Source organism: Megalops cyprinoides, chromosome 17 (genome assembly GCF_013368585.1).
Source record: "Megalops cyprinoides isolate fMegCyp1 chromosome 17, fMegCyp1.pri, whole genome shotgun sequence".
In the NCBI taxonomy this organism is placed as follows: Eukaryota; Metazoa; Chordata; class Actinopteri; order Elopiformes; family Megalopidae; genus Megalops; species Megalops cyprinoides.
Genome location: NC_050599.1, coordinates 6,744,981 through 6,757,614, shown reverse-complemented (window position 1 = coordinate 6,757,614; position 12,634 = coordinate 6,744,981). Strand labels below are relative to the sequence as shown.

The 12,634-nt window shown below is 44.2% G+C and overlaps 1 protein-coding gene across 1 annotated transcript; it reads left to right on the top strand.

Annotated features, from left to right (window-relative positions):
- The first annotated feature begins 4,165 nt into the window (after nt 1–4,165).
- On the top strand, nt 4,166–11,207 carry LOC118792666 (WD repeat and coiled coil containing). Its single transcript, XM_036550561.1, has 3 exons — nt 4,166–6,085; nt 9,441–9,561; nt 10,932–11,207. The coding sequence occupies exons 1-3, from the start codon at nt 4,184–4,186 to the stop codon at nt 11,102–11,104; spliced, it is 2,196 nt and encodes a 731-aa protein (XP_036406454.1). The 5' UTR covers nt 4,166–4,183; the 3' UTR covers nt 11,105–11,207.
- Nucleotides 11,208–12,634: the final 1,427 nt, after the last annotated feature.

The following is a 12,634-nucleotide window of genomic DNA, read 5'->3' as shown; positions in this document are numbered from 1 at the left end:
TCCACACAGGTTAATTTAAGAATATTACATAACATGTTGCATGTTTTATTTTGAACGGTGCTAGGAAGGGCCGATAATCTCCAACGACGCCGAAGACGGAAGCAGTGATCAAGTACTGTACCTCGTAACTAAACAAAAAATCTCTGCTTGAAATACTTGAGTCGTGGTTGCCCGAAGTCTATCCGTGTTACCAAAAGCTTTTCGGTGTACTATGGGTGATGGGTAATGTGGCCCAACTAAGGCTTCCTTCCAAATTTCTGGCTCTCTCTGGCGCTTGACATTATATTTTCAAGCAGTCATTACAAACAAGGTCAGAAGGAATCAGGGTTGAGGGTAAAGCTGTGCTTTGGGACGTACTAATCCTCATAAATCAAGCGCCGCCACCCCCACTATCAGTAGTGAATCAGAACGTGTGTCGCAAGACTGTAGTCATAAATATGAACTATTGGATATGCAGAAACAATGTTCCGTTTAGCAGCACTCCACTTTAGGTGATTATCCTCAACAACGACTATTACCGTATCTACAGGCGTACCCATGGGTACCCTTGTACCCAATTTTAATGAAGGTGTAACTGAAACTACTGATTTATGTGTGAAACTAACCTGGAATGAGAATGCAACCGCTTGGTAGGCCTAAATAGAATAGTGACTTATTCGGTCAGTGCAATTTAAACAAGACGCACGGTAATGCAGCCGAGCACAGCAAGCACGGTGAGCAAACAGCGGGCAAACCCATTTGGGCAAGGATAGTGGACAACGGAAAACGTGTAAACTGTGTTTAAAATTAATATAGCTACATATTGACCGAATCAGTGTAAAATAACACGACCACTATTTAAAAGGGAACGCATTTTATTCACCTTTTGAAGGTGGAAATGTATAAGAAACAGCTCGATTCGAGTAGGATGATGGATAATATATATCTGGAGATATTCGTGCAGACCAAATTAAAGCGCTATACTACAAGCGGGTATGAGTTACCCATCACTTTTATCTCTGTTGTCTATCACAACTCGAGAACCTGTATCGGAAACTATTTCCATGACAACAACTGATACCTAGAGATCTCTGTGCGTTCACTTTAGGGCGATTTGTGACTATTTACCTACTCTGTTATGAAAAGCCCAATTAGCTAGCACATTGCTCCTCTTCTTCGTTGGATTTTCTGCTCACAGTGGTAAATTGAAGAACTTTATGTCTGACGTTACATAGTTATTTATCATATGTAACTTGCTTTTAACCATACATTTAACCATTTAGCAGACGCTCTTATCCAGATCGACTTACAATTTGTAACTGGACTGGTGCAAAGCATTTCAAATGCTTGATGTTAGGTCTAAATAAGTTGTTTAAATCGGTGCTTTCAAGCTGCCCATCCTAGATTAAGTTTGTTTCAGGTTCTTTACATAGGTGTTTTCACCTACACAGAGCCTCACACTCGAGATAGTCTGTGTGTGCGTAAACCACACACTCCTATCACCTCTGCGCTGACATGCAAATTTCAGCTTCTCATGGGAGAGATGAGCATTTGGGGCAAAGTTTACACGAAATGAGTGGGTGCGCCTGATTATTTATTTATTTATTTATTTATTCATTTATTCATTTATTTGTTTACTCTTAATTCTGTTTTCGAATGTCGTGCAAATGTTGCTCAAACATGGCAGCGTAAAAATGCATTATAACAAAATGAATACCTTTTTTGTTCTTTTTGTTGCATTTTCAAATGCATTATGCTGGCTACATGCTCTGACGAGTAATTCCTAGCCTTGCTTGCCAGCCATGTGTCACACAGATTCGCATCCTGAATATTTTATAAAAGGTGTAAATGAGAAATGTCAAAGTGCTTGCAGAATGTAGGGGAGCGAGTAAAGCATAGGCAGAGAAGTTAGGAAAGAGTGATGAACCACTTAGTGTTCCAAACCACTGAACACCTGGACTGGACTGCTGTCAAGCTATCTAATTAACTTGACTATGCTCTTTTTGTTATAAACCTGTTCTTGCTTTAATATTATCTGTCTTGAAGTAAATACTGTATGAAGCTGTGTGTTTTCAATATTTGTGTTTTCTAATAACTAAAATGTCAAGTTTGAGTTTGAGTTTCTAATAAGAAATTAAGTACTTTTGAAGCATTAGGCTACAAATGTACATAGATTCACTACAGAGTGCATATATTACTAAGTGTAGTGTGGAATAGGTGTGGGGCTGGCATGGGCTGCCAGGACTGAGTATAGACCTGTCCGTATGGGCCTCTAACAGTGGGACCTGTGTTGCTCCCATTAGCTAATGCCTGCAGGTCCACTCTGGAAATTATTCTCGTACATGAGTTGAAACAATGACTGGTTTCTTTGGGTGTGGTTATACAGAAAGGAAAGAAAAGTACGCTACATTTCCTTCTTGTGTTTTCATACACAGTGAACTCTGCCTTTCACCCATTGCGCTTCCTGAATATCATTTGCCTCTATCTAATTGGGTGAATTCCTGAAAGGGAAACAGAGTCCATTAAAAGATTGCAGACTAGCATCTGATAAGTATTGATTACCCCTGTGTTCCATTTAAGTGAGACTACATTAAGTCCAAGCAGCTCCGGAAGCAAGACCGGCAGACACAGACACTGAAATTATATTACGGAATATATGATTTATGAGTTTTGTTAAAGGCCATTCTGGCTATATTTGAATTAATTTGTTGGAAAGGAAAGTTGACTTGTTCTCCATGTAGTCCTCTCATTCAACTTATACTTTGTGTCTGTGTTAATGATATCTATCATTCACTCAGATAATATACTGTACTTACTGTACTGTATTAAGACAGGAGCAAAAATAAACCTGAAATTTTTATTTAAAACTAATTTGCTTTAAAAAATCTCACGTCCTAACTCCAGTTGTATAAAAGGACAAGTTACAGTTTATTGCTGTTTTATTAATCTTGTTTAATTATAATCTTTCCTCCAGACATAGAAAATAGAATGAGAAATAGAAAATAGAAATTAGATTATACAGCTCCTCAAGCTTTCTGCTTTTGTTTGTGTACTTGTAAATTGTAAAATGTAAATTGCACATAGGCATAATATCTGTGTTTTCCATCCAGATCAGCATTTAAAATCTCAAATTCATTTAGGTTTTAGGCCCATATATGTATATGACAGAGAATGAGAGTTTATGGCTATAGTGTTTTTACATCTTTGCATAGATTGATTGCATAGACTGCCAAACTAATTGCCCAAATTTCAATTCCATGTCATAGACGTTTGCTGTTTTCGCTCGCCCTCTGGTGTTCATACATAAAATAGAGCCAGTATAATTAAACTTCATTTCCCATAACACACACGTAGCACGTTCTCCGTCGTGTTCCGGTCTGTAACTGCAACTTTCACCCCGGGAAAACGTGCGTGAGGTGATGGAGCATTTTGAAAGAATTCCCCGGGCTGAGCTTGCGTTGGAGAGTTTACTAAACAGATATGCTAGCATGAGTTTGTTAATTTCCAAGGTAACTATATCATGACTTTTGTAATGCAGCTAACACGTTAGATAACTCCCTTGTTAGCGAAGCGTCTCGCAAACTGGGTAACTATTTAGAGTCATAGTTCCTACTCGCTAGTGTAGGTAAAGTTAACTAGAATGTTAGCTACTTATGTCATGCTAGCGAGCTTGCTAGGTAACGATTTCGGGCCTATTATTGTCTGGTTTCCCTTTTGTGTGACCAGCGTTTACTGCGTTGTGAACATAATAAAACAGTTCCGAGTCCTGAGGTGATAGCACATGTATAACAATACAGTAACTGTCTGTATACTGATTTCTTGTTTTTCACGGCCGTGTCTTTAATACGCTGGTAGTATCAGGCTAAAATATTTGTCAGTGGTTCCCCCCTATCACATTTAAACTAGTATGTAAAGCACATTTAACGGAACCTGAAAAGTAGTAGGTCATTTAGGTATAATCAGCTCAGACGAGACTGTGGGCTTGTAGAGTACATGCCCACAGGATTAAGGAGTTCTCACTGCAAGAGATAGGAAAGAGGCTTTGCCTATTCTTAGCGTGCGATAGCATTCTATCTGAAGAGCAGAGCAAGGCAGTTAATTTATACCGGGGGCAGAGCACGGATCTGCCCGTATTGATAATGCATTCATTCTATCAGTTGGTTTAACGCAAGCCTTCAGCTCTGTGCGAGAGTCTGACTGAAGTATGGATCTTGGGAAGGTGAAGCTCTTGAGGACCGGTCTGAACACTCTACACCAGGCTATCCACCCCGTGCACGGGATAGCCTGGACGGACGGCAGGCAGGTCTGCCTCACGTCCTTCCAGTTCGCCAGCGGGGAGGCCAAGTTCGGCGACACCAATGTCATCGGGCAGTTCGAGCACGTGCTGGGCCTGCACTGGGGTCCGCTCTGCTGCGCGGAGACGCCGGCCCTGTTGGCCGTCCAGCACAAGAAGCACGTCACCGTCTGGCAGCTGCAGCTGAGCTCCCTGGAGCAGAACAAGCTGCTGTGTACGCAGACCTGCGAGATGAGCGAGCCCTTCCCCCTGCTCGCCCAGGGCTGCGTGTGGCACCCCAAGGCCGACGCGCTGGCCGTCCTCACCAAGCGCGACGCCTCCGTGCTGTTCTCCGTGCGCGTGGACAACCGGCGGGTGAAGGCGGAGATCAAGGGGAGCGGGCTGATCCACTGCGCCTGCTGGACGCGGGACGGCACTCGGCTCATCGTTGCCATCGGCAGCGCCCTGCACTCCTACGTCTGGAACGACATCCAGAAGACCCTGACCGCCTGCACCTTCTGCCCCATATTCGACGTGGGCGGCTACATCTGCGCCTTGGAGTCCACCGAGGACGCCCAGGTCGCCGTGGCCACCGAGCTGCCGCTGGACAAGATCTGCGGGCTCAACGCCGGCATGGCGTTCGACGTCCCCTCCAACGCGTCATCGGGGTCTTCGCAGCCCTCGGTGCTGATGGTGGACGACGAATGCTACGGGGACTCCCGGAGGCGGTCGGTAGACTCGGACAGGTCCCTCCCGCTGGGCTACATCGCCTCATCTCCGTCCGGCCCGGTGGACCTGACTCACATCCTGGCGAAACACAGGCGGTCGGACCCCAGCCCGCTCATCCACCTGCGGCGCAGGGACAACCTCACAGGCTCAGGGCAGGACTCCTCCCACCTGATCGTGGTGACGTACGAGCGCAAGGCCACCACCACCAAGAAGGTGAGCATCCCCGGCATCCTGGTGCCGGATATCCTGGCGTTCGACCCCAGCGGGCGCAGCGTAGCCGTGGCCTCCAACACCTGCAACACGGTGCTTGTGTATGGCGTGGCCGCGGCCTCCATGCCCAACACCCAGCAGATCCAGCTGCAGAAGAACGAGAGGCCCAAGGGGCTGTGCTTCCTCAGTGACAGGATGCTGCTGCTGATGGTGGGGAAGCAGAAGTCCAACGACCCCGCCTTCCTCCCCTCCTCCAACACGGACAAGTACCTCATCCAGCTCATGACCAAAGAGCTGCTCTGCGACGAGGCGGCCAGCCCGCTGCCTGCTCAGAATCACCAGGACCTGGGCTTTAATTTCCCGGGGAGCAGGCGGTACTCGGAGAACTTCCCCAAGGAGGAGCGTCTGGGTGGAATCAGGGAGCTGGTACTGCCGACGGGCGCGGCGATGCCGTCTCCCGGCAACCAGAGGAAGCTGGTGGAGGAGGTGCGGAGCAGCGACCCCAGCCCTGCCACCAGCCTGACTGACTTTTCGGACAGAGGGGCGTCCAGCACGTCCTCCATCACTGTGGAAAACTTCGACATGGAGCACGTCCACCGCCTGTCCAGCCTGGCCGTGCTGGGCCAGGGCAGCCGGGACTCCAGCCGGCCCTGCTCCCCGAGGCTGGACGCCTCGGACAGGCTACACTCCGACCCCACCCTGCCCAAGAGCAGCTGCCTGTCGGCAGAGAGGCGGGCGGACCAGCTCTCGCACAACATGGAGCGGATTTTCGCCCGCTTCGCCGAGGTGCAGCAGTGCCTGACGGAGATCCGAGACTTCACCCAGAACGGCAGGAAGTCTGCGGCGAGCTACCCGCCGTGCGCTGAGCCACCGTACATCAACGTCACATGTCAGGTATGCCCGTCGTTCTGTGAGAGGGACGTTTAGCTTCCAGCAATGTCAGAGGCTGATGCCCCATCTGCTTTCTTTAAAAGCCAGTATTATTCTGCCCAGGTACCCACACGGTGTTTCATTACAAATGAGCTCTCTTGGTAATGAACATGACTCATTTTCTAAAGGGGCAGAACATATCAAACATAAGTTGCATAAATAACTACATTTATATTTCACTAGTGAACTCACATCTCCAACCATATTTTTCTCTCATGAAGGGCTTGCTAATGTCAAAATCCAGACTTAAGTTCTTTTAACTGCTTAGTTAAGCCCAATTAATGATGAGTTTGTCTGTTGCTAACAGGCATTCCCAGTGCTCTCCCATGAAAGACTTTCCTAGGTTAAACAACGACACCTCTATTATTACCAATCAGAGAGCTGCCATTTTGCGAGTGTCATTGTGTGTCACTGCAACAGCTGAATGGATTGGCATTAATGCTAGTAATGAAGATTATTAAGCCGCGAAGGCGATTTAAATTTGTGAATTAAATGTGGGATAATGATGATTGAAAGCTCTGATTCAGGGAACCTGTGTTCAAATACCTGGTTTATTTTTAATAACTTGCCTAGTATTTAGTACATATTTTACATTAGCCACAAGATAACAGCCTTTTTGTGGAGCATTCCAAAGCGATACTGTCAGCAGCTGTCAGATTATTCTGACATTGTTGACCTTGATGACTTGTCCAGAGGTTAAGTTTGAAGGACTTTGGTTTTACACACACACATACACACACACACACACACACACACACACACACACACACACACACACACACACACACACACAGTGGTGTGTATGTAGAAGCAGACAGGCAATAAATGTCAGTAAGTAAATTTAATGTCAGTCCTCTATGTGTGTAGCGTAGCTGTTTAAATGCACTTGTGATGCTCGCATACAGTTCGTGCACCAGGTTAATAAACGCGTTGGATACTCCGAGCCACATGGTTTGGAGCCCACCTGATCGAGCTGTGTGTGCAGAAGACCTGTGCTAAGGTTAAAAGGTGTACCCAAAACTGCTGTGCTGCCACACCTCTGTCATGTATTTTCAGTTGGCTTGACTACCATGATATTCTCACTGGCAGAAGTATTTAGTGTATTAGAGAATGGCTGTGACTTATGGCAGATTAAGTTCTGTTCGGAATAAACTTGTGCAATGATTTTGTTTTTACAAAACAAAAAGGCAGATTCAAGACCTCAGCTCCAGGCTCACTCCATGGATTGCATAAGCTTTCCTTTTTTTCATAGCTAAATTCCCGCTCCATACAAAACTGATGTAAAATTCCAGTTTTGGGGGCACTGTTTTATTTGTCTGCACCGCACTATTTTATGTAAAGTCACCATCTGCTCTGCATTGAAAGTGTGCAACTGCAACTTTATTATTTCCATCCTTTTGCAGCTTTCTGGCATCAGTCCAGAGTGTTTTATTGTGGAGCTACAGAAGGTCACCCATTTTAGGTGTATTGTTCTAAACTTCTCGATAAAAAGTGGTGGGTGGGGGCTGCAGCTAAAGGTGTTGTGTATCTTTTGGAAGACTGATTCCTGAGGGATTTTGGGGGGGTAAAAGATGGAGCTAGAGTTAGAATAAGCCTGCCTACCTAGTGTCTCGAAACCTCACAACTCCAGGTGGTCTTTTTTTCTGAAAAGCAAAAATAATTGTATGTCAAATGAGGTAGTACAAAATATAGTAAAGTTCAGATTGAGTTTAGAAGGATTTCTCCAGATACATTTCACTTTATGTTGAGTTTTTAAACTGTCTCTTACTAAACTATAAAAAAATGTAATGGTTTGGTTGCAGTGGTTTAATGTAATGATTTGGTTGTAATGGTTTAACGTACTCATTAGCTTTACCTGCTAGTTTGTACCTTGCATGGCCAACCTTTGGAATTATGTCATGCAGTACTTCTAATATTGTTGACTCTGTATGGTTTTTCACTTGTGTTGTATTGTACCTCACTTGTAATTCGCTTTGGATAAAAGCGTCTGCCAAATGAATAAATGTAAATGTTTTTCCAGCTCACAGCTGAAAGGGCAATTCAAACAAAATGATTGATTTCTGAAACTAACATAGTCAAACATCCAGGTGAGTGAATATTGTGGCTAAATCTGAGATGGATGGGCTGCCAGCCATGTTGGTTTGACATGGCATGCCCCTGAGCGTCTGGGGACAGGAGGCCAGTGCGATCCCCCTCCCCCCCCCTGCTCCAGTATGGAAGAGTTGCTTTTCTTTTCGCTGACAGAGCTCTGACTGGTCTCATGGAGCCTCTGCTGCCAATCAAAGGTCAGAGTGTGTTGTTTTGCACACAGAAAACATTTTGACATCTGTCCATTCAAAGTTACCATGAGTTGCAGCCTTTTGGATTTATTATTCTCAGTAAGACTGTATATTTGACCATCTGATGAAGCAGGAATGATTTCTTCACAGTATCACATTATTAATTGGCTCAGCAGAAATTCTCTTCTTCCGGGACTTTCATTTTTGCATGTTAATTTACACGACTGGACATATTAACCAAGACAAGTCGGGTTAAGTACCTTGCCTGAGGATTCAGCTGGGATTTGAACCTGCAGTCCTGTCAGTCACAAATCCGGTTCCCAAGCTGCTACGCCTCACTGCCACACTGATGCAATTGTTAATCCCGGCTAATTAATCTTTGCTGAGGTCCACTTCATTTTGGCTCGCTGCTCTGCTCGTCTCGGGGCGCCCTGCGGATTACTGAAGGTGACATGGTTTTGGATGTCGTCCATTCAGGGCTTATGGAGCCCCGGGTTGTGACTGGTGGCTATGGGAGGGCGAGGCTTCACAGACCTCAGAAAGAGAGCCACTGCCATGTGTTCTTATGTGTCATGTGATTCACTGGTTTGAAATAATTCTAGTGTCTCTCCCAAGGAGAGCAAATGAGTGTCATTTCAATGAGTGGCAGTTCAGTTTTGCAGTGCCTTATTGCCTGTGTTTATATGTTCATAGCAGTCTTTATAGCAGCCTAACTGTCTAGTCAGTTTGCACGAGTTAACTGGAGGGTTGGGCTTGAATAGTTTCATGCTCACACTCACTAGTCTGGGAGGGTTGTTAGCCTTGTCTGACACGGTTGCTCATTTAACTTAAATGGATACACTTACTGTATGTTCTTTTGTGGTGAGCAATCTAATGTAATCTGAGTTTATATATGGAGCTATTCTGAAACTGTCACCCCTGCTGCACAGGGTGCTTGGTGTGTGGAATAGGGCTGAAAGGTGGGCTGCTGGTGGGGTTGTGGGTCTCCCTCCTCTGTATCATTCACCCGTGCCCCATTTCCCCCTCTCCGCCCCGTGCAGAAGAAGCTTTCTGAGAACGTGTTCATCGACGAGAGGAGGCCCGTGCTGCTGTGTGACGGGAAGCTGTCCCTGAGAGTGCTGCAGGACCTCTTCGGCCTGACCGTCCTGGAGATGCTGCATGGTGAGCCGCACCCGTTGCACTACATTACTGTCATTTAGCAGACTCTCTTATCCGGAGCGACTTACAGTCAGTAGGTTACAGTTTTATCCATTTATAGCCTGCAGCTGGGCCCGTAACCAAAACGTTGCTGGTGTGATTTCTCACTGGGACACTGCTGCTGTACCCTTGGACAAGGTACCACAAACGCCTCAGTAAATATCCAGCTGTATAAACGGCTAGCATGTAAAAACTGTAACCTATGTAAGTTGCTCTGGATAAGAGCATTTGCTTGAAAAAAATAACAGTAGTGTAATTTAAAATAACAATTGCCCCAGTAAATACGCAGCTTTAACAGTGGACAACATGGTAAAAATGGAAACCGTTACCCTGCATGAGTCTGTCTGCTAGGCAAATCATGTAAACAGGAAAAAGGAACAAATGTATGAAATTAAGGTTCTCAGCACAAAAAAGGGAAAAAAAACAAGTTCTTACAAACTCACTTGATTCAGAGCATATCCTTTAGCATCAGGCCCATATCATAAAAGGCCCACATTTTGTAATCGTTGTGTAGTACTTATTATGGCAGAGGCAAAAAATAGGAGTGGATTAAGAGGGAAGATGGCTTTTAGAGGTTTAAATCACAATCAGCTTACAGCTGCACTGGTGTGACATGCGTTTCCGAGGCTGAAACAGGCTGAGCCATTTTAATATGCAGGGTGGCTTCCCCCGTGGGCCACAAGGTCGGAGGTGTGCTGAGGAAACCACCTGGGACAGCACTCCCACCGGAACAGCGGTGCCTGTCTGCCTGTTATATCAATGCATCTAGACACTTTGATAGCATCCTTGCAATGTTTGCAGAAGAATCTGAGATTTCCTTTCCCCTACTGTAGTACACAAAGAATTCACATGTATTTAATGGCTGTTTTGCATTGAAAGCATAAACTGAAGGAGCTATGTAGTAAATAAGAGAAGTTATCCTTTAGATAATGTTCAGCCCTACCCCTAGCAATGCCTGTCTACAAAAAGCAACTTGTGGGGAGTGATCCGCTGACTTTCTGCTACGCAGATATCTGAGGGTGGAAGAGAAGCAGAGTATTGTTATATTCACAAGCATATAATAGTACATAAATTATTCACTTCAATATGTTGGTATTCACACTGAGGTCCAGCTCTCAAATGTTCATGTAGATATTGCTAAAATATTCCATAATTTAAATGAGTCCAATAAAGTGGTGATTTAGGAAATGAAAATAGCAATTTTATGTTCTTAGACTGGCAGTTTGTTGAGTGTGTTGTTGTAAATTAAATGATCTGGAAAAAGTATGGATCTGGCCATTTCCAGATGAGCCATAAAGAGGCAATAAAGCTGTGTTTATGTTTCTCTTCTGCAGGTTCAATGTGGATAGTTCTGGTGGCGGATGCAGAGGGATTTGTGCCGCTAACATTCAAACCCAAGGAAGAGCTCACAGTTCGAAATGGGAAGAGGAAATTGCCAGCAAATTCCACTGGTAGCGACGAAGGATCCCGGGTGGAGAGTCCACCCGTCCTGAACTCTGAAAACTGACCGTGGAGAAAGAGCACAAGTAGTGCCCAGCCAGTGTGGATCACAACACAGACACTGCTGATAGTTGAACGCTTGCAAAACTTGATATGCTTTACCAGTGACACGGCCCGTGAGCAAGATATAAGGGAAACAGAGGAAATGCCTTAAAAATGAAAAAAATCCTGGACCCATTCTTGGTTGTTTTTCATCATTAAAGAAGATTGCCAATTTATTCAGGGTTCACCCATCAGCAGTGGATTCCTTTTTATTTGATTGCGTCTAATGTTGTACATGACAACGCCTTTGTGCACTTAACAATAAGTCATTTTAATTATTACTCACAGTTTGGGTCACAGAAAATAGTTTTTAGATTACATCAGATATATATTTATTTTTGTCTTTTTGTTACAGTAAAACAAAGATAGCACTTTAATGGATGCAGTCAGGTAGGAAAGGATCAGATGGTAATGGATGAGCCTTGTTTGTGTTGTCATGCTTATTAATTACGCAAAACAAAAGCAGATTCAGGATAGCTAATAAAGGTAAGATCTCTGCCTGCCCTATTAGCAGATCCCATTGCCAGCCACTGCGCTTTGCTCAGGAACTAGGGTACCTGGGAGCTCAAAATGTTTGCAGAAAAGCCTTTTATTTTAAAACTGTCAGAGTTTTTCTTTAATTGATGAATCTCACCTATGACTGTTGGCCTATTATAGTCCCCCCCACCCAAATAATTTGAATGTAAAATTCTGAATCAGAATGGAGTCACATGGAGCTTTTTATATGTTGATTCAACAGTAGTTTCATACATTGTTTGCTAAAATGGAATTGCTTTATTTTTGTACTCTTGAATGAAATATTTTAGTGTGTGTTGTCTGGCAAGTTCAAGGTTGTACATCTTATACATCATAATGTCGAATTAGTGTAGATAGTGTAGTTTAAGCATTTATTGTATGTCAATTTTAATAACCTCTGATTCTTAATGAGAAAGCTCATGCTCATACAGCCTACTGAAATATTTTTGTAAAACTATTTTAAGATAATGCATCAATGCCACTTTCACTTGGGAGTCCTTCCATTGAGTTTGTCTTCTTTTTAACACGCTGAGCAGGTTTCGGTTTTAATTTCACAGGTCTTGAAAGGTATAAACAGCCCAGTAGGGTTCAGCATGAATTATTCAGTAGCATCAAAAGCATGGTCTGCTGTGAAACCCGAACTTGAATGCATGATTACCGATAGGGTCCAGAACTGAATAAAAAGCCTGACCGACATGCAGCCCAAGTTTAATCGGAAAGATCTTTGCTCACCTAGAAAATCATCCTGATGGTCTGTGATTTGTAGTTCAGTAGGGAAGGACTCATTCTGGCTCAAAGGAGAGGTTTTCCCTAGAAAAGCGTGACATGAATTCTGAAAACACCTGTGCACCTTTGATTTTTTAAAGATGAGGTAAATCTGGCTTCATTTTGGGAAATCTGAATGAAGAGGCTAAGTGTGTATTTATTTGTGGTCTGGTCCGTATCCTTGTTTTGTGGCTTTCCCACAACTGAATCTAGT